The sequence below is a fragment of the Chinchilla lanigera genome, unplaced genomic scaffold, assembly GCF_000276665.1.
Source record: "Chinchilla lanigera isolate Chin_1 unplaced genomic scaffold, ChiLan1.0 scaffold00050, whole genome shotgun sequence".
In the NCBI taxonomy this organism is placed as follows: Eukaryota; Metazoa; Chordata; class Mammalia; order Rodentia; family Chinchillidae; genus Chinchilla; species Chinchilla lanigera.
In genome coordinates, this window is record NW_004955451.1 from 10,346,195 (window position 1) to 10,368,571 (window position 22,377).

The following is a 22,377-nucleotide window of genomic DNA, read 5'->3' on the forward strand; positions in this document are numbered from 1 at the left end:
GATAATGATGGCCTGATACGTGGATGGCCTGGACACCGCTACACCCAGGACACTGGTGGAAAAGGATTGATTTGCTCAGCAGGAAACCACAGCTCTGCTCTCTCTCCGAGGCCTCCAGCCTGTGGCAGGTTAGCCCAGCATCCCACAGGGGCATCTAGAATGGGAGTCATTCAGGAACATTCAGAGAGACATGAGCCTGGAAGTCCCTCCTGTGCCCCTGCAAGAGGCAGAGGTGACACTGGCCTCAGGCTGTGGATTCAGATCAACAGACTCACCACGCCACTACCGAGGGGCTCCTGTTAGGGCGTCCTGCATGCAGACTTCTAAGTAACTTGGAGATAAGTCAAACACCCACACCCACAAGCTGCCACTTCAACCGCCTTCCCAGGGCCACCTGACCTCACCCTCTTCCCTACTCCCTACGTGCCCAAGGACGGCAGCTGCACAGAATTATGCCCGGCACAGCTCCAATGAGCCCACCCATCTAAATGCAGTATCTCCACGAAGGTAATGTAGTAAGCATCAGGAGTATGGAGGTGCAACTAACAGAACTCTCTACACTTTAGGGTCTGCACCACATAGGCAGCACATTATCGAGTCCTTGTGATGTCCTCCACAATGGGTGCAGTTGCTATTCCCAGTTACAGATGAGCCCAAGGACACGCAGCTAGCAGTGGCTGTAGAAGTCAGCAACTTCTGCACAATGTGGGTGGGGTGAGCTGGCTCAGGTCCACATGGCTCTCATTCTTCCAGGACCAGAGGCATGTCTGGGTCAAACATCTCTCATGGTGCAGGGCAAAACCATGAGGTGTTACCTAAGGCTTCACCTTGAAACACACACACGCAGCTGCTCATCTGCCACCCGCCAACACCAGTCACATGGCCAAACCCATCATCAAAGTCCTCCCAGAAGTGGGGTTGGGTGGAGAGCAAGCATCCTGAACAGTCTGTTCTGTCAGAGAGCAAATGTTCCTGTGGATCCTCCTGGGTCCTGTTGGCTATGTTTCCTAGGATCTTGCTTCTTCCTTATGGAACAAGGAAAACTTAACTCAGAGCTCTTAAAACTAGTTGTAATCCTGGAACCTGGACATTATATGAAACTTGGCAGCCTCTTTTTCTCTTAATGGCAACCCTGGTTCAATGTGAAGAGTCGCCTCTTTGCCTTTTGCGTTTGCCTCCACTTGGAAGGGACACCAACTAACCACAAAACTAACAAAGTGGGCACTTTGCTCAGGTTCATCCTGCTGGAAATGCCAGCTGATGTTTCCCTTGGCATGGGACCGCTAGTGGAAAGCAGCATCAGCCAGAAGAATAGCAGTGTCATTGAGGGCCATACATAGCAACCAGAGAAAGAGCAAACACTGGTTCAGGAAAGGGTTGGTCCTCTTTAAGTCCTCCCCGTGGAGGCCATATTATAATGAGAAACCAACATAAGACTTCAAGAAGAGTGGCTGATCTGATGACACCGATTCCTTGGCCAGAAATTGGCTGCAGCTTGACCAGGGTAGATGGGGAGGATAAAGGCAGCCATCCAAATGATGAAGCAACTAACTGCACTGACCAAAGAAAAACTAAGAGACGTTTTGATAGATCAGATGTGTGATGGGCAAACAAGAGCAGTCAAAGATGACTGTCAAGTTTTTAGTGGAGCAACTTGAAGGAAGACATTTCTGTCCATGGGGACGGGGAAGACTAGATTCAGCATTTCTGTGGGTGGAAAGAGAATCTCAAATTTGGAACTCATGGCGACTGGGATGTCTATTAGGCATCCAAGAAGAGGTGTGGTGTAGGCAGTTGGATATGTGAACTCGGATTCCAGGAGAAAGAACTGGGGATGGAAGTGTGGAAGACACTGACATCCAGATGGCATTTAAACTTGGGTGAGATCGTGGAAGGAAGAATAAATAGAGGGGAGAGGCGGGACACGTCCTCACTTCTGAAAGAGCAGCTCCAATCTTCATGACTTAGAACTGAAAAGCAGTTCTAAAGATAGCTTTCAAATCCCACCTTGGAAGAGACTCCTGCATGGCCAACTCCTCCGTGGCTGAAGGGGTGGAGGAGGAAGGGCAAAGCATGGAGGGCTGAGGGGAATCACCACAAAATGGTGGATGGTGGGGACACGGCCTGTTTCTCAGGTTTCTAAGAATGGGTACAGAGTAAATGGGGAGGGAAAGGAGGAATCTTTTGTGTATGTTAAGCAAAGTCAGGAACTGTAAGAGGAGGAAAGAAGGGGAATCTTGCCAAGAAGAGAGGACAATTTTGGAAACCATGCTGGTGAAGGCCGAGGCAATGTGCTCTTAAAAGGAGAGATGGAATTGAGCAGACTTGGACTCCTATCATGGACCTACCATTTCCTTGGCTGTGTGACTTCACACAAGTTTCTTAACATTTCTGAGATACAGGCATCTAATGAGTAAGATAAGACTATTAATACTGATGTTGAGAAAGAGTTGGAATGTAGATTAAACAGTGTAGTGAGTTGACTGCCACTGATTGAGTAATGAATGATGTAAACTTAGTGCAAAATGTATACATACGTGGTGTTCCTAAATTGGTCTAAGGTACGTGCCGGTCAAACCCAGCTTCCTGAAGAGCAGGAGACAGGTAACTATGCTGTGGTAAAGGTGAACACAGCACAAGGTGTACAGAACACTTTGTTTCTTTTGAACAAAGCACAACTCCTGTATTTGGAGCTGTGCGATATATAGTAGTGACTTTGTGCACTTCTAACTTCTCTCCTTGGAAACTTACATTTCACACACTTGAGTAAAACTTTTAAAACACTCTTCCTAACCAGGACTGACAATGAAAAAGACCAACCTGAATTAATTTCAGGGTGAATTTAGAAAGCCTTCTAAAGAAAACCCATTTTATTAAAATTAAATTCCCCTTCCACAGAGTGAGGGTCAAGATTGAATTCATGACATTGAAAAATGGATTTTCTGAAAGGACTTTCTTGAGATGTTGGGTAATTTACTTGAACTATTTTAATTTTTTAATGTAGTGCCCCGGAATAATACCTATATCTCTGTTTTCCTGTGTTAATTAATTAGCAGGCACAGAACGTTAATTACATAAAAGGTAACATTCATATCATTTTTATATCTGCCTCATTTCATTGAAGCAGAGTTATTCTTAAAAAGGAGATTTCATGGTATTTTCAAGTGGCGAAACTAATCATTAATAGATTGCAAAGAGCCTTCTTACATGGGTAAGACAGAGCAGTTATGAGAACATTGCCTATTAATGAACATTTTCTTTAACATCCTCAGACAGTGTATTATTTCAGTAGCTTTGTTCTGCTTCAATTTCACATGCTTCTTTCACATCATAGACAGGGAACAATGGTGAGTTTAAAGCCCGTAGAATCCAAAAGATCACAAACTCCAAATTTAGAAGGTTTGGTTACTGTATTAGTATAGTATATCTATCTCATCCATGCACACCACTGAAGGTATTTGAAGGAGAGTTTAGACATGGTGTTTGGCCCTAAAAACATCATGTTTGGCACTTAAAACATCTTTTTCAGTCTTATCTGTCCGTAGCTTTGCTTTATCCCTGCCTGCCCCACAATCCCCTGCTAAAGGATGAATGTGCAGACAGGACCACCAGCTGGTAACTGCCTTCCGCTTCACAGTTCTTGGGGAAATGCTCTCCCCACCTCTCCTTGGGACACAGTGTTAAATGTGATGAAATATCACCGAGGAGTTCAAGCAGATTGCTCCGGGTGCCTTTTTCTATACTTAATTGAACTTGTACTTTCATTTCAAAGGAATAGCTTTGGAAATGTTTTCACAGAATGAGAAATGCAGCCCACTGCTTGCTTCCCCTGTTACAGTCTAAGTAGTTATTCATGTCAGCAAGGAGCAGAAAGGGAGCGGCGTACCTCCAAGAATCCAATTCTCAGAGGCCCCTGTTTGTTCACTTATTGTTTGCGTAAGACAACAAACAAAAAATATCATATTAGCTTATTCTTTAGTAATTGCCTTTTCTCATTGCAGTTGAATTTGCCTCAGATTACAAGAGGAAATGTCATTTCATATAATAAAATTGCCAAATGGTTCCATATTGATCAGAAACAGTATTGATTTCAGGGAGAGTACTGTGCGTTTTTCTCAGTGGCTCAGTTGACTTTGAATGGAACCTGCACAACCAGAAAGAGGGCGGGATGATAAATCATAAGTCTGATGCCCAGGACAAAGGCCAGCATGGACGCCCTAACCGAAAGGTGTCTGTGTTTGCTTGGGGCTTATTTTGCAAGGGGAACAATATAATACAGGACAGATACATTATATAATTACTTATAATAGTCACCCAAAGAACAACATACAAAAGAGCACAAGAAATCTGTCCGCACACTAAGACCAAGGAATCCAGCTGAGGACCTGGATCCTGCAACAGTGTCCTACATGAGCCCAGCTGAATACCTAGAGCTCATAACAATGCCTCCCATGAATCCAACTGGAGGCCGAGAGCCCATGACAATGTCTCATGCAGGCCTGTTTCATGGATCTGCTGGGAAGGCCCAAAGGTCAGTGGTGGAATCTACAAAGACTGTGCCAGCAGGATGAAGGACCTGTGCTAGCAGGCTGAGGGATCTGCACTGGAGCCAGCAAGTGATGCTCAGAAGAACCAGAGCTCCCCCAAAGGGTACCAAAGCCATCCTCAGCAACAGTGAGGTTCTGAGCTCCTTCCATGATCAGGATGGCCGAGTTCCCATCAGGGAAGCCAACACAGCAAGCTTTTCCAGGAGGCCAGCAGTGCACCATCTTCCCCTCCGGAACCAGGAAGTGATGCTCAAAGTGAGGACCAGAGCTCCCCCAAAGTGAACTGAAGCCATTCTCAGTGCCAGTGAGGTCCCGAGCTTCTTGGAGGATGAAAACAGCCAAGTTCATCAGGAAAGCCAGCTCCCCACAGCTTCTACCAGCTCCCAACAGCCTCTGTCAGCTCCCAACAGCTGCTTTCTTCTTCTCCAGGTCTGCCTCTTATGCTGCTGGCAACAGTCCTCAGGTGGGCCTCCCACACCCAGCACCACACTCACTCAGTTCAGCTGGGGGTTATAAGGTGACCACCAGTTATCAATCTACTACAGTGTCCCTACTGTGTAGCCCTGGTGATTTCATCACAGTGTGTTTTTCTTGAACAGCAACAACAAAGTCAACTTGGGAGTTGAAACAATGACTAAGAACTCAGTATAGATTCACCAAGGGCATATCATAAAACCAAAGACATAGCTACCAACTTCTGCAGTCACCTGAAAGAGTGAGTATATTAGGCCATATGCTGCAGAATATAAATATCCTACTGATCATCCAAGAGGTCTTCCTGTACTATAAAGATAAAACCAACACATAAAAAAGAAATTACAACATTGTCATACCCAAAATTCCATCCACCAAAGATAAATTTGGCTACACAAACTTGTTTCTATTAAGAGACGTTTTTGGATTTATGAAATTCTTTTACCTGAAGATGGTCTTAGCAATGATCCACAATTGCCTAGTGCCCCACATTAAGAGGTTATGTGACTTATCATGAAGAAATAGTAGGTCTCTGGCAAAGCCAAAATTAGACAATTAGAATTGAGACATGGATTGAGACCCCTGACTTGAAGATTTGGACTTTGCCCTCTATAGGCTATTTTCTCATAAAACAGATGAGGGGGAGTAGATAGATGAGAGATGAGAGATTAGATAGGTAGGTAGGTAGGTAGATAGATAGACAGATAGACAGATAGATAGCCTCTCTGTAAAAATATCCATGAAAATTTATCTGGACTTCTTTCATCACTTTCGATAAATATCCTTATAGCAAGTAAAGGCATGCATGATCTCTTACCTTCGTGCCCAATTTATGTATTTCTATTCACAAACATCCATGACCTCCTCTAGATTTTTCCTGTCTTCACTGATGAATACAGCCGTGGGCATTTGGAGAGGCAAATCCACTTTTCAGTGCTTTAATTCTCTGTCTTCTTTCCATCTACAACATCCAGATGTTAACCCCAACACACATAAAAGGACGACTTCTGCCCGCTGTTCCATGAACACAGCAGTTGCTGGGTAACAGTTAGTTTCTGGCCTGTTTGGCCATGGAAAACACCCCAGTGTGCTCAGATACGAGGGCTGAAAATTTCTGCTTTACCCCTATTCTTTTCTTGGGTTCCATTGCCTCTGTCCTATCGAATACACCAAGCAAGCTTCCACAGGGGAGAAAATAAGATGAAAAAGGAAGCCTGCAGTTCCCACATTCTAATATGTAACATGAAGAACATTGATGTAATGGTTGTCTTTGAAGTAGAGCAATGAGAAATGAGGACAGATGTTATCTGTTAAATGCATGCCAATTTCAGCAATGTAAATATCTGGGTGTGGAGATGTTTGGGGTAGAAATATGGTAATATCATAGGAGATGAAAATGGACCCAAAAGTCACACAGTGATGTCTCGGGATCTGACACAGAAGAGCGGGTTGTAAGTAGCATGGATTTAAGCACCACCAGCATTCATTCATTCATTCATTCATGAACTATTCATTCATCTTTCCGTCTGTGTTATTGAATACCCACTACGTGTGGACTTCCTACTGGGGCCTGGGGATTCAGAGATAAAGATACAAATCCTTCCCGGGTAGGCCCACAGCTTAGAGGGGACTGGCAAATGGATAAATAGTTATTAAAGAGCTCATTCTGTAAATACATGAAAGAGGAGGGCACCAACCCAGCTGGGCACACAGGGGGCCCTGGAGGGGACAACAGTGGTTACCCCAGGGGTGCTGATCGAGGACACTGCGGTTATGAAGGAGGTGACACCAATACCACCCAGCATTGCTGAGTACTTACCTGGGCTGGGCCTTGTACTAGGTTGTACTTATAAAGTGTGATCCCATTGTTCCTCAAACTATCTTGTGAGGCAAGTACTACAACCATCTCTATATTACAGATGTGAAACTGAGGCTCAGATAGTTACTTGCAGGCGCACGGTCATGCAGAGGATGAGCAGCAAACCAAACACAGGCCTGAGTCAAAGGCCCAGACCCCTCATGCTGGACCTCTCCCAGTTTTGCAGCATTTGAAAGAAGAGGGTAAAACGTCTTGTGTGGGTGTTCATGAGTTTTGAGTACAGCACAGTTGTGAATGGGGAACTAGGGGAAGTCAGAAGCTGCCTATGTGCTCTGATGACTGTGGTTCCAGGCAGTGGAAGTGGACAGAGAACAATCTCCCAGCAGGACCATAGCAGCGGGAGCCTGGAGTCTGAGCACTCTTGGGGATTTGGAAGCATGCTGCTACCCTCCTGTCTGGGGAAATCCACTCACATCATCTTTGCTTCTTGCTCCTTGCTTCTACCTGTCCCCAGCCCTTTCTGCAACCCAGCGGCTGATTCCAGCTTCAGCAAAACACAGACGTTCCATTTTTTGCACTCCAGTCATGCCTGGAAAGCCCCTCTTTCTACTGTCTCTGCCCTTCCCTCCTCCCTCCACCCTGCATAAAATAAAATACAGTAATAGCAGCACGCTAGAGTACCCAATATGCTCCTTGTGCAAGCTTGGTTAAACAAATCGCATTGACCTTTAATAAAAATGTGCCAAATGCTTCCTTCTCTCATTCAATATGTTAATCTTCAGGCCAAACCATCATCAGAGCAAGCCTCATTAAGTGCAAATCTGATCACGCTATCCCCGCTTCCAACACTTCAGTGGCTCCAAATTACCTCCAAGACCAAATCCCAACTTCTAGCAGGGCTCAGAGGGGCCTCCCTGTGTGGCTTGTGCTGACCTGGCCAGGCTCATTTCCCACAGTGTCCCTCCCTCTGCATCTTGCCACGCTCTAGCCGTGCCCAAGTAGAGAGCACTCTCAACTTCCTTAGCCTTTTCTCTAGCATGATTCTGTCTGCAGTGCCCAGGCACCCAGCCCTGCCAGCCACGCAGTGATTACCTCCTGCTGCTCGAATGCAGCTCAGGCCAGCAGCTCTAGTCACCCTTTGTTGAGCTCCCCCTCCTCCTGTGAGGCCAGTGCAGATGTGTATCATACTCCTAGTGACTCCTAATGCTTTGCTTTATAATGCCCAGCTCACCTTCACTGAGCTGGATTTGGAGACCAACCCAACCAACCCTAAGGGGACGGACTTTCTGTTTGAATAAAAACGAACGCTTTTCATCAAAACACTAAGGATCCAGGAGAAGCCTGGTCTTATTCCAATCACTACTTCCCTCTTGGGCTCTCTTTCTCATGGGCTTTGCCTGGACAGAGTCCTGTTCCGTTACCCCATCAGGGGAGCAGGAGGTCAGGAGGGCCAGTTGGCGATGGAGCCAAGCTGGCCAATGGGAGATCTATTTGTGTCATTTTATACTGGCTTAACTGATTTGTTCATAATTTAAGCAACAGGCAAACGAGCACTGACATTCAGGTTCCCTTGGCAAAGATGGCTCTTCCAGAGCAGGTTGAATGAGCCATTTCAGGAGGGAGAGAGGAAGGGAGGGGTTCTCTGCCTAAGAAAATAGATTAAAAGCAGTAATTGCCAGAATCCACAGGTAAGTGCACTTTTGCACTCACACTATTGTCTACAGATATTTGTTTTGCCATTTGTTATCTAGTGTTCATCTAGGATGAGGCAGGACCCATCTGTCTCGTTCATTATTCTATCCCCAGAGCCTGACCCTGCATCCAGCACAAAGAGGCACTTCATGACTATTTGTTGAATGATGGAGTGAATGACCTTACTTTGGAGATCAGAACTGGGTTCCAGGTTCCACTGTGCAGCACCAGCTTGCTCTGTGGCCTTGGGCTGGTTACAGTGCCTCTCCAATCATTGTTTTCTTATCAGTGAGATTGTTAGTATCTGCCTGACCCATTTCATGGGTCCATACAAGGTTCTGGCTGTAAGTGAAAGTCCTTCTTTACTATTATGTGTGTGCAATATTGAACTTGAGAGTTTATATCAATACTGAAGAGTTGTCCTTTCCCAGTGGGAGTTGCATGCATGGATGAGAAAACCCATGTGAACCTAGAACCAGTCTGCAGCTAGGATCGGGGTCTCTGCATGGATTCTCCAGGTCTGGGAGGCTGGCTGCAGTAGTGCGAGCTCATGGCTCTGAGACAGAGACCTGGAATCACTGGAGCCCAGAGGACAGTTAAAGCCACGGACATAGTTGGATTGGACTGCTCTAGGACAAGAACATGGACTGCGAGAGAGGAGAGGCTTGGCCTGGTCCTCAGTGAAGGTGACACGGGAGGAAGAGGCAGAAGATAAGCACCAAGGACAGAATCTGAGAAGGAAAAGCCAGAAAACCAAGGGACCAACTGTGATGGAAGCCAGGAAAAGAGAAGATCAGTGTGCATAAAAGAAGGGAAGATGGATCACAGGGAGAGAGGAAGGGTGAGAGGTTCGCTGTAATTCATTGAGACTTTAAAACCTCAGTATGCCATATGTTACGGTTTTCTAAAAACTCGGCCAATGTGTTGAATTTTTAAAAAGATAGCAGAATGTTTCAGATGGTTTTAACTGTATCTTTTTCATACAGCCTGACATGTGCTTTCATGATTTTTATAATTGGAAAGCTACATTTCCTATCAAGATATATGAGTATGAACACCTCAAATAGGTGTAAAAGAAAAGGCTGTGTGTAATGGCCACAGGGAAAAGATACACAAAAGGTGAAATCAGTTGTTGAATTTAATCATCGAATCTTGTGGTAGGATTTGACCTGATTATTTTTCTTCATAAAGGTATTTATATGTTCTTTTTGTTAAACAATGTGGATTTTAAAAAAATAATGAGAACCAAGTGATCTTCCTCTGTGTTATGTTCTACCTGTGACCGTCATGCCTAGGGGTCTACATCTCAGGACCTGGCTCCTCCCACCTTCCTTGGAGTGCACTACCCTACTCACAACTCACCAGCACCCATCACCCCATCCCACAGAACGGGTGCATTTCTCTGCATCTGTCTTCCACTTTGGCCATGTGATGCCTTTGGCTACCAGTATGGTGAGGACAAGGACAACAGGGACAGACCCTCCATCAACCTGGAGTGGACATGTTTGTGACCAATACTTAAAACTTTGTTGTTTAAAATGACTGAGATGGAAGCAGGAGGTAGGGGGGCTGTTTGTCACTGCAGCTTGTCCTAACAGGTACAGTCTTCTGGAACCCAAAGAGAAGAAGAATACATCGGCAAAACCAGCACTTTCCAAGAAGTCTAATTCCTAAGTTTTTCTCACTTTCTTTTCTAGATGATGCTTATTTACTACAGGGACTTAATATAGAGGAACTATATCCAGAGACCTCTAGTTTCATTACCTACGATGGGTCGATGACGATCCCGCCCTGCTATGAGACGGCAAGTTGGATAATAATGAACAAACCCGTCTATATAACCAGGATGCAGGTGAGCCTGTCTTTAGTCAGTGAGCTAACAGGGAAGATGATATGAGGGCTGGTGGGATTGATCCAGGGTCTGTTATGTTAGGCCATTAGAACTGCTGAAGCCAAGAGCCACAGCAGAAACATCACCTCACACTTCTGGAGGCTGAAGTCCAGTACCAGGTGTCAGAAGCGTTGAGTTCTCCTGGGGGATGAAGAGGGATCTGCTCCATGCCTCGTCCCAGCTCCTAATGGTTGGTGGCGACTTTCAGACCTCCTCAGCATGAGAGACGCCACTCCCAATGTCTGCCTCCACCTTTCAACAGACTCCTCCCCATGTCTGAGTCTCTGACTCCTTTTCATACAGACACCGGTCATGTTGAGTTAGCAGAGCCCACCTCACTTCACCTTAGTTTAGTAATTACACCTGCAGTCCCCCCACTTCCAAGGTTACATTCTAAGGACTGAGGATCACCAGTGCTTTCAACGTATGAGTTTGGGGGTGTGGTGGGGGTGCTCATGCAATTCGGCTCAGAACACCTCCGTGCAAAGAGCTGGCATCTGACATGGCTCAGCATGGACTGACAGTGGCATCCACCAGCTGTCTGAGGAAGAAAAGACGGCCAGGCTAGTGTGCAGAGTGTGCTCTGCGGCTGTGGCGCTCAAAAAGCAAAGGTGCAAAATGAATGACGTGGTCAAACGTGCTTGAAAAAGCTGGGTTTGCAAAAGTTGCATTGATTTTATTATGAAGGGGCTTCTCGGCCCTTTTTTTTAAGTTTTTAAATTTTTTTGTCTTTTTGAGACAGGGTTTCATTATGCACTTTAGGCTGGCCTTGAACTCAGAGTGATCCTCCTGCCTCAGCCTCCTGAGTGCTAAGATGAAAGACATGCACCACTGTACCAGGCTTCTCAGGCTTTTTAAAAATGACACTACCCATTTCCATCTCTAAAAGGACAGCATCCTGACATGCAACATTTTACAAACATATCTGAATGTGAGATTCTTGCAGGTCATCTCACAAATGACCCATTTCTCAAAACCGGACAGGATCCAGACCTGGATGGCTGGTGACCAATTGCCAGCTCTGCTAAGTGGCTCAGGGTGCCCATTGGGCTGTCATCCTGCTCTGTGAAATGGATACAGACCCTCTTTACTAGGGGACAGAGGTAAATTACAGAGGACTCTTCCTGCTCTGATATCCTGTGACTGTGAGAGTCTATGAAAACTCAAAGGGAAGATGGGCAGAGGAACCAGATCCCCATCTCTAAGGGATATTGTCTTGGCGACTTTTCTCTCATTGCTGAGACAAAATATCTGACACCCAAAGTTGAAGGGGGAAAGGTTTATTTAGCTCTCAGTTTGTAGAGGTTTCAGCCCATAATCTGCTGGCTCCAAGGCAGCATAACACATGACAGAGGGGCAAAATGTCGTGGCCACAGAAGACAGCAAAAGCAACAAGAGAGAGAGAGACAAACCTCTTTCTGTCCCTTACATTATACCCAGTCTACTGGAATTAGGGTGCTGTGAATCCAATCAGTGGATTGATCCAGCAATCACCACCTTTAATCCTAGCACCCTTAATCCCAACATTGCACTACGAATTAATCACACACTGTAGATTCAGCCACCACTGAAAAAACCCTATACTGTACGAGGTTTTGGGGGGACATCTAGACACAAACCATAATAGACACACACTCACCACCTGACAATTTGGACAGTCTGACATTTCTAATCGAGTCTGTATTAATTAGGGCTCATTGCAGGACAAGCAACAGTAACCCCTTACAGATAGCACAAGTATAGACAAAGGATTTATTCAAGAGATATTGGAGTATCTCATGGAATTTAAGATCAGAAACCGAAGTCAAACTCACTGGAATCAGAAAGCCAGAGCCGTTCTGCTTTGTTGTCTTCCTATTCCCCCCATGATGGTGCTGGGAACTGAACCCAGAGCCTTTGTATCTAGCTAGATCTCCAGCCTTTTTCAATTTTTACTTTGAGACAGGGTCTTGCTAAGTCCCTGAATCACCTAAACTGAGCTCCAATTTGTAATCCTCCTGCCTCAGCCTCCCAGAATGCTGGGATTACAGGCATACACCACTGTACCCAACTTTCTTTCTCTTCTTTCTGCATGTTTCCTTCTTTCTCTTCTACTTCTTCTTCTTCTTCTTCTCATGTTTTCTTCATTCTCTTCTACCTTCTTCTGCTAGTGACTGTTTCACTCACAGTCCTGGTGTGAAACAAGACCTGGTACTCACAAAAAGAAACTGGATCGATCCAGATATGTTTAGCTGCACCCACTCCTGAGGTCTGAGTAAATACCCAGCCAAGAGTCAGGGAAGTAGTGAACCACAGGCATCATGGCCAGGAGGACTACCACAGAGCAACCTGCTGGATTTCTTCCTTGGACAAATGGCGCATTGGAGGGTGACAGTAAATGGCTTCTTCAGAGAGGCATATGAACTAACGAGCTAGAAGCCTGTTCCCTCCAGACTTGGAAGCATTTGTGGCCTTCAGCCCCTCTGAACCCAGGAAAGGGGCCTGTGAGGGGCTCGTGGCCTTTCACAGACAGCCAGCACCATCCGGCCTGGCCAGGGTCTCCTCGGCCTTACTTCTTCCCTGGTGCATGGAAGAGGACAGCTGGATCTCACAACCCTTCCTCTCTCCGCAGATGCATTCCTTACGCCTCCTCAGCCAGAACCAGCCATCTCAGATCTTCCTGAGCATGAGTGACAACTTCAGGCCCGTGCAGCCACTCAACAACCGCTGCATCCGCACCAACATCAACTTCAGCCTCCAGGGGAAGGACTGTCCGAACAACCGAGCCCAGAAGCTCCAGTACAGAGGTGGGTGCCGAGGCTCAGGGTGCAGGGGACAGGTCCAGGGCCCCAGCTTTCTGCTCAGACCTGCTCCGAAAGGCCTGTGCCTGTGTCCATGAGAGGAATCGTGTCTGCGAATGATGATGAGGCCACTATCATGGTCCCGTTTGCATGGTCCTTTCTGTTGGTGAAGCCTACCGGTCATACCTAAGCAAGGTCGTAAACACTCAAAGGCTTGATATATGTGATACATATTGAAGATTTGATGCCACATACACAAAACCTTTATACCCCTCTGGTTTGGGCAAGACAGCCCTTTATATTGTCATTTTTACAAAGTGCCCAGAGAGGGTGCTGAGGGTATCTGTTAGAACAGGATGGCCAGAAGCATTAGAGCATGGGGTTATGCATCCTCTCGAAGCTGAGCAAATGCCCTGGATGCCAGGCCGTCAGAGGCAATGAGGTGATATGGTGTGTAAATGCATCCTTGTCCCGAGAAGAGCTTGTTACCTCTGCCTCAGGGGACCCCTGCCTCCTGTAACCCTCTGGTCCACACCCATCCCTCTCTCCTCCCTTCTGCACACGAGATACCTATTGTTCACTGTGCAGAGTCTCAGTGTGGACAAGGAGACAGAGGCAGCACAGTGTCTTGGAGATACCCCAGACGGGAAGGCAGGACCCTGGAGTTCCGGACCTGTTTCTAACAAGTTGTGCAAACCCAACCTGGTCACTTACTCCTGTGGGCCTGGCATCTTCCTGGCCAGCCCTGTCCCCATCTAGGTCAGAACACACTGTGAGGGGAAAATAAGAGCATGGAGGAGGAAGCCCTCTGAAGCAATCTCATTCTCCCCACATGCAGGAGCTGTGGCTCTTACCAGGCAGCTTTCAGAAGCAGATACCACTGCTGCCTGCATCCCTCACCTCGTTCCTCCTCCTTTCTCCACATTTCCTCACTCACAGAGCTCCTAAGCTACAGACTACCTGCTCCCTTACAGCCACAACTACTAAGAAAATAAGCACCTATTATCACTATGCACTTCTAATGGGCCAGGCACACAGGTGGGTGGTGGGGATACAAAGATGATGAAGACGGATATGGCTCTAACTGTATAGAGCTCATGGTCCAGAGCAGGAGCCAGAACACTTTGTCTGGGAATGGGATAGCAGGCAAATATCTTGGGCTTTGTGACTGATACAGTTTCTGTCACACTCTAATGATTCACGGGGAAATCAGCCATAGACAATATGTGCATCAATAGATCCGTAGTGCTCCAATAAAACTTTATTTACAAAAACAACAGGTAATGTGTTAGATTTGGGCTGTGGGCTGAGGTTTGCTCAGTCTGTCCTAAACCAGCCATCAGCTAGAACTTTCTGTGATGACAGAAACTATCTATATCTACATGGTTCGACAGAGCAGCTCCTAGCCCTTGTGTGGCTATTAAATGTTTGGAGTAAGGCTGTTTTGATGCCACAACTAATTTCATTTAGTTCATTTACCTTTATGGTAGCCATATGTGGCTAGTAACTACCATATTGGATAGCACAGTCTAGATAGTTGAGGAAAGAAGCAGTTGGAAAACAAATAAGTAAGCAGGTATTTACAAAACAACCCCTTCTGCTTTGCAGTAAGCCCCCCAAACTGTGTGTAAATTAATTCAATTGTGCCTTGTTTTGTGTTGTGTGTATGTGGTTTTGTTTCTTCTCTTTCCAGTAAATGAATGGCTCCTCAAGTAGGGAAGTAAGCCAAGAAGAATCCCATCTCAGTGAAATGCTACAACTGTGAATTGACGTAACCTAGAATGTCCTCCGTCCTTCTCTCTCCTTCCTTCCCCCAAGCCTCATTCACTCTTTGGATTGGCCCATTCCTCATGAAAAATGTGTGCAAAACCATGGAACCCATTTGTTGTACACAACTCCCAAACACACACACACACGTGTGTGTGAACATACCTACACACACACACACGCACACTCATTCAACCTCCATGATGGAAAGTCAAGTTTCAGAAACAAAAGGCTCATTCATAAGAAGTCTTAGAAGAAAATAACCAGTTAACCTGATTACAATTTTGATACCGTTTTCCTGAACTAAGAAATCTACCCAGTGAAACTTTTCATTCTTTGTACATACAAAATTCTTCCAAGTGAGAGAGAAGAGAAAGCACAGTTCTGAAAGCATCAAGTGGACTTTCCACCAGGTCATCCCCAGCAGTGTCCTAGGATCCTTCGAGGATGCTGGCAACAGATGAACTAGGACAAAGCTGACCAAGGACACTTATTTCTAGATTATGATTCCTCTGTTTACTCAACAACTTAAAAAAGAAAACACAAAGGACAGACATTGAAGAGCTACACATTGTATATATATATCACCGCAGACTATAAAGAAATGGGATTATTTCCCTCTTTGTCATATATCTGTAGTAGGATTTGCCAAGGTCAGAATTGATCCATTTGCTGTTTGTTGTTTTCCAAAGGTCATATGTTGTGTTTGGTTATCGTTAACAGCTCAATAAATGTATTTAACGAGTTGATTTCATTTTTCCGGCTTCGGTCTGTTCTCCTTCCTCCCAGGCGAAGCCCTGGCTCCATGCAACTCCATCCTTTGAGTTCACTTGTCCCTCCGCCTCCATGTTTTGTTCATCGCAGCCAGTTTTACTAAGTTTGTGGCAATCAGGAATGCATTTGCTAAGCAAGTATAACTTTAATTCCACTCCATGGCTCGATCATTCATACAAGGTGAGCTTCAGCCTGACATAGCAGGCGACAGATTTCTTGCGTTTCAAAACTGCCATCCCCCCTGTGATGCTCCCGTGAAGGAATGCACTTTGCCTTGTAAATTCCTGGGAAAGGGTGTCTTTTCTCTCCAGGTGCAGCCAGATCTCACAAAGTACAAACGAATGCCTTTCTTTTCTTGTTTATAATGGTCACTCACTGTGTTTGGTTACTGTCAAAAAAAATCAATAAATGTGTTTAACAAGTTACCCAGGACCCGTGTCTGAGTTTATTGAGGAGGAGGATGTTCCCTGCTGAAGTCTCTGAGTCCTGCTGAGTCCCCCAGTGAGCATATCCAGCTGACAGCGGGGCAGCCAGAGCCACCAGAACATCATCTGGCCATTCCCAGGACAGAGTAATTAACACCCTATGGAGAAGACAGCCCAGCTTAGCTGCTGGAAGGGGATACTCAGATGTGCGTTTGGTGGCCATGTGAAAAATAATTTTCCTCTCTCTTGTCCTGAGCTTCAGGAAGAAACAAAGCTAGGCACGGAGAATCTGTGCCATGGAAACAGTCACACACACTACTAGCTTCGCCTAGTAGTGACAAAACACATTAACAATGAAAAATTCAAATAGCCAGTGACTTTATAATGGAATAATGCTAACTGGGTTTTCTTATCCACATTTGGCATGCGTGTTAGTGATAAGACAGCTTTAGCCATAATGGTATCTAGACCTTTTTCTATGCAGCTGTATTTGAGCCTGGAGGTGTAGCTCAGTGGTAGAGCACTTGCTTAACTTGCGCAAAGCCTAGGCTCAATCCCCAAGCATAAAGGGAAAAAGAAAAAAAAAAAAATTGCAGACCTAAGCAATTCCATTTTTCCAGAAAACCAAATACTTACAAAAGTTTAGGGTGAGCAGGCAACAGTCTTCTTTTGATCTGGGTCTGCTTCCTCTTTGAGTCTGAATCTTTCCTGGTCTGCAAGGGCTGGCAGGGGCACAGTATATATAATGCTTGAAGAATATGAATAATAAATCAACCTCACTCTACCACTTGCCTACTGTGTGACCCTAGGCGAGTTGCTTTATTTCTCTGACCTGCACATTGAAAGTGCTAATAAGCGCATCCGTGGGTGAGGAGGCTTAAAAGCGTTACTTAAAGCAATTAGCACAAGTCCTGCATCACCTGCTCTCTAAAAGGTACCAAAAGAACCTTTGTGTGAGCAGGTTATCTGACTCCCGCCACGGCGCCCTCTCTGGGCATGTGCCTGCATCCATCACCATGGGAGCACCAGATAAATATCACACAAGAGCAGCTGATACTCAGCCAACGGGACAAATGTCTGTTGAGCAAGGGTCACAGGTGGGGAAGGACGGCAGGGCCTGGGATCCTGGGTCCCATTGTGCCCCCAGTGTCCTCTGTGACTCCCTTCCCTGGGATACACCCTTGTCTGTGAGCAGTTGGGACACGAGCATCCCCCACCTTTCCATTCCTCATCGCTCCCGACCATGTGTCTCTCAGTTCTTCATCCTAGGAGAACAAAGGGAGCAGTCTCCTGGGCATGGGCAGGAGTCCACCCTGGCCAAGCTGAACTCACAAGGGAGGGAACCAGTCCCTGCCTCCCACCTTCCCAGCCGCTCCTAAGTGTTCCTTCTCTACAGCCCAGAGATTGCCGAGCCCTAACAGTGGAAATACAGGCACTTTGCCCTCAAAGCACTTGGGAGTAGTAAAGATTAGCTAGACTAGTATCATGCTACCTCTCCCCTCAAATACTTAAAAAGCATCAAAATCCCTTGGGATTTAGCCAGGTGAGGCCATGAAGAAATAAATACCCATGGGTACATTTCTGGGTCTGAGGACTCGGGAAGGAGTGGGTAGCAATGCCATCACATGTGCAGCAATCAGATCCTAGGGGACAGGAGGGCCCCTTCCCTTCTGGAGAAGATATCTGCAGCCCCCTCCTCTAGGACATGGGGGAGGGAAGTCCACATGCACACAAGAGAATTCTTGGCAAATTAAATGAGAAAAGACAGTGTAGAAGCCCACACCACCCCCATTGGGAGACACGTTCTGCAGTTTCCAAGGCCATCCCATCTCCTTGGATAGTTTGGTTTCCATGGTGACATCAGGACAACCACAGCTCACTGCACGAACGTATGTGGAACGTAGCACAGGACAGCGCGAGGACAGCGTGGAACCTGTGCAGGAGAGCAGTCCTCTGCCACAGCCCTCGCCACTCACAGCAGGCTGAAGGGCACGAACCACGTGGACACCCATGCCAGCACCCAGGGTGCACTCTTCCCACTGGGCCCCGGGAGCATGTAAAGTAAGGAGGGTAACCTAGGGCTGCTGTCCCAGAAAACCTAGGAGTGGGACCTGCAGGAACAAAAACTCACCGCAATGCAGTCAGCAGCTAGCAGATGCAACATAAGAAAGCTCTGTCAAAACCCCAGCCAAGGAAACATCCCAGTAACACACACACACACACACACACACGCACACACACACACTGGTTTGAATATCTCCTGTAGCTCAGGCCCTGTGTAAGCAGCTAGCGGTCTCATCTCATTGCACCCACTCAGTGACCCAAGACATAACCGTGACTGCAGTCCTTGAGTTATAAACGCCGAAACAGGCTTCTCAAAGACCATTGACAGGTTCAGGGTCACACCGCTCCCCGTGGTAAAGTGAGACCCAACTCTTCAAAGCCATCGCCCCAACTATCAGCACCACACAGGGACTGGTTCAAAGGCAAGTTTTCAGGCTCCACTGCAGACCTATGGGCACTCGGAGGCTGAGCCCAGCCGTCTGAGGTTTAACGAGACCCCCAAGTGACAGTGAGGTTCACTCAAGTGTGAGAACCACGATAAATCAAGCATTCATTCCTGTAGTGTCCTACTCTACAGGTTCCCAAATGTGGCTACACATTAGAACCTCCTCAGTATAACATCTACCAAGTTCACCACTGTTATAGCAAATGGCAGGATTCCCTTATTTTTTTAAGGCTGAATAATACTCTACTGCATATATATGTCACATTTTCTGTCCGTACATGTCATTCATCTGTCAAGGGATATTAGGTTTCTTTTTCTTTCTTTTATTTTTCTTTTTTTGTCTTTTTGAGACAGGGTTTCACTAAGCAGTTCAGGCTGGCCTTGAGCTCACTTTGTAACCCAGGCTGACCTTGAACTCTCAGCGATCCTCCTGCCTCAGCCTCCTGAGTGCTGGGATTACAGGGGTGCACCACCACGCCCGGCTGACATGTAGATTTCTTCCATGATTTTGCTCTTATAAATAAAGTTGCAATGAACCTGGGAGCATAGATGTCTTTTTACAATCCTGACTTTGATTCTTTGGGTTATGTATGCAGAAGTGGGATATTTGGATCATAATCGATTCCATTTTTAATATTTTGTGGAACCTCCTTACCATTTTCCATAGCAACTGTACCAATTCACATTCTCACCGACAACCTTGCCAACATTTGCTCTTTTGTTTTCTTGATAATAGGTGTCCTCACAGGTATAAGGCGATAGCTCTTAGTTTAGATTTCCACTTTCCCTGATAAGTAGTGAGGTTGAGCACATTTGCATAGGCCCATTGGCCATTTCCATGCTATCTTTTGAGAAATAACTACTCAGGTCTTTTACCCATGTTTTAATCAGATTATTTGGGTTTTATTTTTGTTTTTGTTTTTGTTTTTGCAATTGATTTGCAAAGTGCTAAATGAAATAGTCCAGACGCAGAAGAACAATGCTCCCATCCATGCTAGGAATCTGAAATATTCAAACTCATAGAAGCAGAGGATGGGATGGAGGTTTGGGGACTGGTGGGTGAAGTAGTCGGGGAGGTACTGGAGGAAAGGTACTTAGTCTTTGTTGTGCAAGAAGACTAAGCCCCAGAGAGTCACTGTGCAGCCTAGTGCCTGTGGTTCACCATGCTATACTAATATTGCAAAAGTAAATAACCTAAAGTAAGAGCAGAGACCTCAGGTTCAATGTTCTTCTCACAAAAAGAGGGAGGGGGGAATCTTTCAGAGGTGATGATTAAATTTCTAATTCATTAAGATGTATACATCAATAGACACAGCCCCTCTGCACAAAAATCATACCTCAGTGAAATATATAATAATATTTTTAAATAACTTTTTGGGAAGCTTTTTAAAAATCCCAAAGCCCAAATAGTACTTCATACCACCTAAATCAGGATACTGGGGGCAGCAGATAGGGTTCAGTGTTTTTGAAATATCTGCAGATAATTCCAACATGTAGCAAAGTTTGGAGACCCCATCATTGTCTAAAAGATCTTCTCAGAGAATGGCTCGCCCCTGAGGAGTATCCGGAGGCCAGTGTTACCTCAGAACGGGTCCCTTTCAGAATCACACCCTCACCCCTATGCAGACTGTCATGGATGGTTTCCAAATGTCCCCCAGCCCCTCTCCCTTCTCAAAACTTCAATTAACAGTCACACAGTTTGAGCAACAAATCTCTCTCTCTCTGTCTGTCTCTGTCTTCCTTTGTCTCTCTCTCTGTCTCTGTCTCTGTCACTCTTTCTCTCTCTCTCTGAAAAAAAGCATAGTATTTGAAACCACGGCTCAGCCCCAGAATTCTAAAACCCTCATTACTCAGACTGCAAAATTTCCAAAACCTCAGTCCATAATGAACCAACAAAAAGAAGCCAAGAGTCAGGAGTCCAGGGTTTGGGAGGATAAGCTGGGTACATAATTCTAAGTCACAGGTAAGTTACAGGCTGTCAGTTCTAACTTGGAGGTGTCTTTTCCTCGTAACACTTCCATGCACCCCCACCCACACCCGACTCCACAGCCCAGGACAAGCCCTAGTTCCACCTCCCAATATCTCAGGCCCAGACTATAGCAACATCCACCCAACAGTTCTTCCTGTCGCCAGTCTCCAGAGAAGTGGAAGATCTTGGGCCAAGAACACAAAAGCACCCACACTCTACTCTCAGGAACCTGAGTCCACCGGGAACCTGAGTCCACCGGGAACCTGAGTCCACTGGGAAGAGAAGTTGTGGGAAGGTTAGAGGTGTTACCTACAGGGCTGAGGAGTAGGTAAAGGACAATCCAAGAGGTGATTTAGAAGAAAGACCAAAAGGTAAGGCTAAGCAGAAAACCAAACGGGCAGCACTCACCGTTGATTCTGTAGAGAAACAGATTCCAGGAACAAAGGTTTCCTTGATCTCCCCAGGTATGTTTAGGAGAATTCTATCCTCTGAGTTCACACAGCATATTGATTGTGTCTCTAATATCTACTTCATTATGTATTAGAAACATGTGTGATATATAAAGAACTTTATGTGGTTCTGTGTTTTCCGGTCTGTGCATGCCAGTTGGAAGTCCCCTGAAGGCAGAGACATCTCTCCATTTATCTTTGTATCTCTCCCTCCTATCCAAGAAAGAGAGAGAAGCCAAGCATGTTGGCACACCCCTATAATCCCAATACTTGGGAGGCTGAAGCAGGAGAATTACCGTGAGTTCAAGGCCGACCTGGGCTACAAAATGAGTTCAAGGCCAGCCTAAACTACATAGTGAGCACCTGTTTCGAAAAGACAAGAGAGAAAGAGACAGAAAGAAATTATATCATATTACTTTGCAAACAGTGGATACTGAAACAAAAATCACTGATATACAGAATTTTCCTACAGGACAGAGGAGAGTATTTGACTCTCTTCAGTGCAGTTATTGAGCTCCTGCTGTATACCAAGTAGATACCAAGCACCGTGCTGAGTTCCTTTACATCTACTTAGATATACTACTTTATTTGGTGGCCCTAACAGTTCTGCCAAGTAGATCTTGGCCTTACTTTATGGTTAAAGGAGTTAACAATCAGAGAGCAGAAGTTAGACAACCACACAGCTAGTGAATATTGGAATCAGAAAGTCATAGCCAATTCCAGACTAGCAGCCCTCCTTCTGGTACTAAAGAAAGCTCTGCTGAACATGCTTTTCACCAGTGCCAGAATGCAAATATTCTTCCCTTTAGGACTGATCATTTATTTTTTGTGTGTGTTTGTGTTTGTTTTTGTGTTTGAGCCCAGGACCTTTGCACTGAGCTACATCTCCACCCATTTTTTTTTTTTTTGAGACAAAATATTTTATTTTGACTTGCTAAGTCACTAAGTTTCCTAGGCTGGGCTCAAATTTATAATCCATCTGCCTCAGCCTCCCAGAGTGCTGGGATTATAGGCCTGTGCCACCACACCCGGGTTAGTCCTGCTCTTATACTGCACTTGCTGTGGTCTGAGTGTCTGTCATCACCCCAGCACCACCAAATTTACCTTTCTATGCCAACTTCAGTGTGAACACATTAGGAGGCAGGGCCCAGGAGGAGTTAGGTCATGGAGTGGAGCCCCTCATGAATGCGATCAATGTCATTAAACAGACTAAAGGGAAATCTCTCTCCCCTCCCACCGTAGGAGGACACAGCAAGAAGACGTCATCTACAAGCCAGAAAG

The 22,377-nt window shown here is 45.8% G+C and overlaps 1 protein-coding gene across 1 annotated transcript in view; it reads left to right on the forward strand.

The window, feature by feature from the left end:
• Nucleotides 1-16,169, forward strand: part of Ca10 (carbonic anhydrase X) — a 484,596-nt gene extending 468,427 nt beyond the window's left edge. Inside the window, exons 7-9 of the mRNA XM_013519057.1 lie at nucleotides 10,230-10,384; nucleotides 13,035-13,209; nucleotides 14,897-16,169. Coding sequence (XP_013374511.1) covers nucleotides 10,230-10,384; nucleotides 13,035-13,209; nucleotides 14,897-14,919 — 353 coding nt within the window. The 3' untranslated portion in view covers nucleotides 14,920-16,169. The remainder of the gene's footprint in view (nucleotides 1-10,229; nucleotides 10,385-13,034; nucleotides 13,210-14,896) is intronic.
• The last annotated feature ends 6,208 nt before the right edge of the window (nucleotides 16,170-22,377 follow it).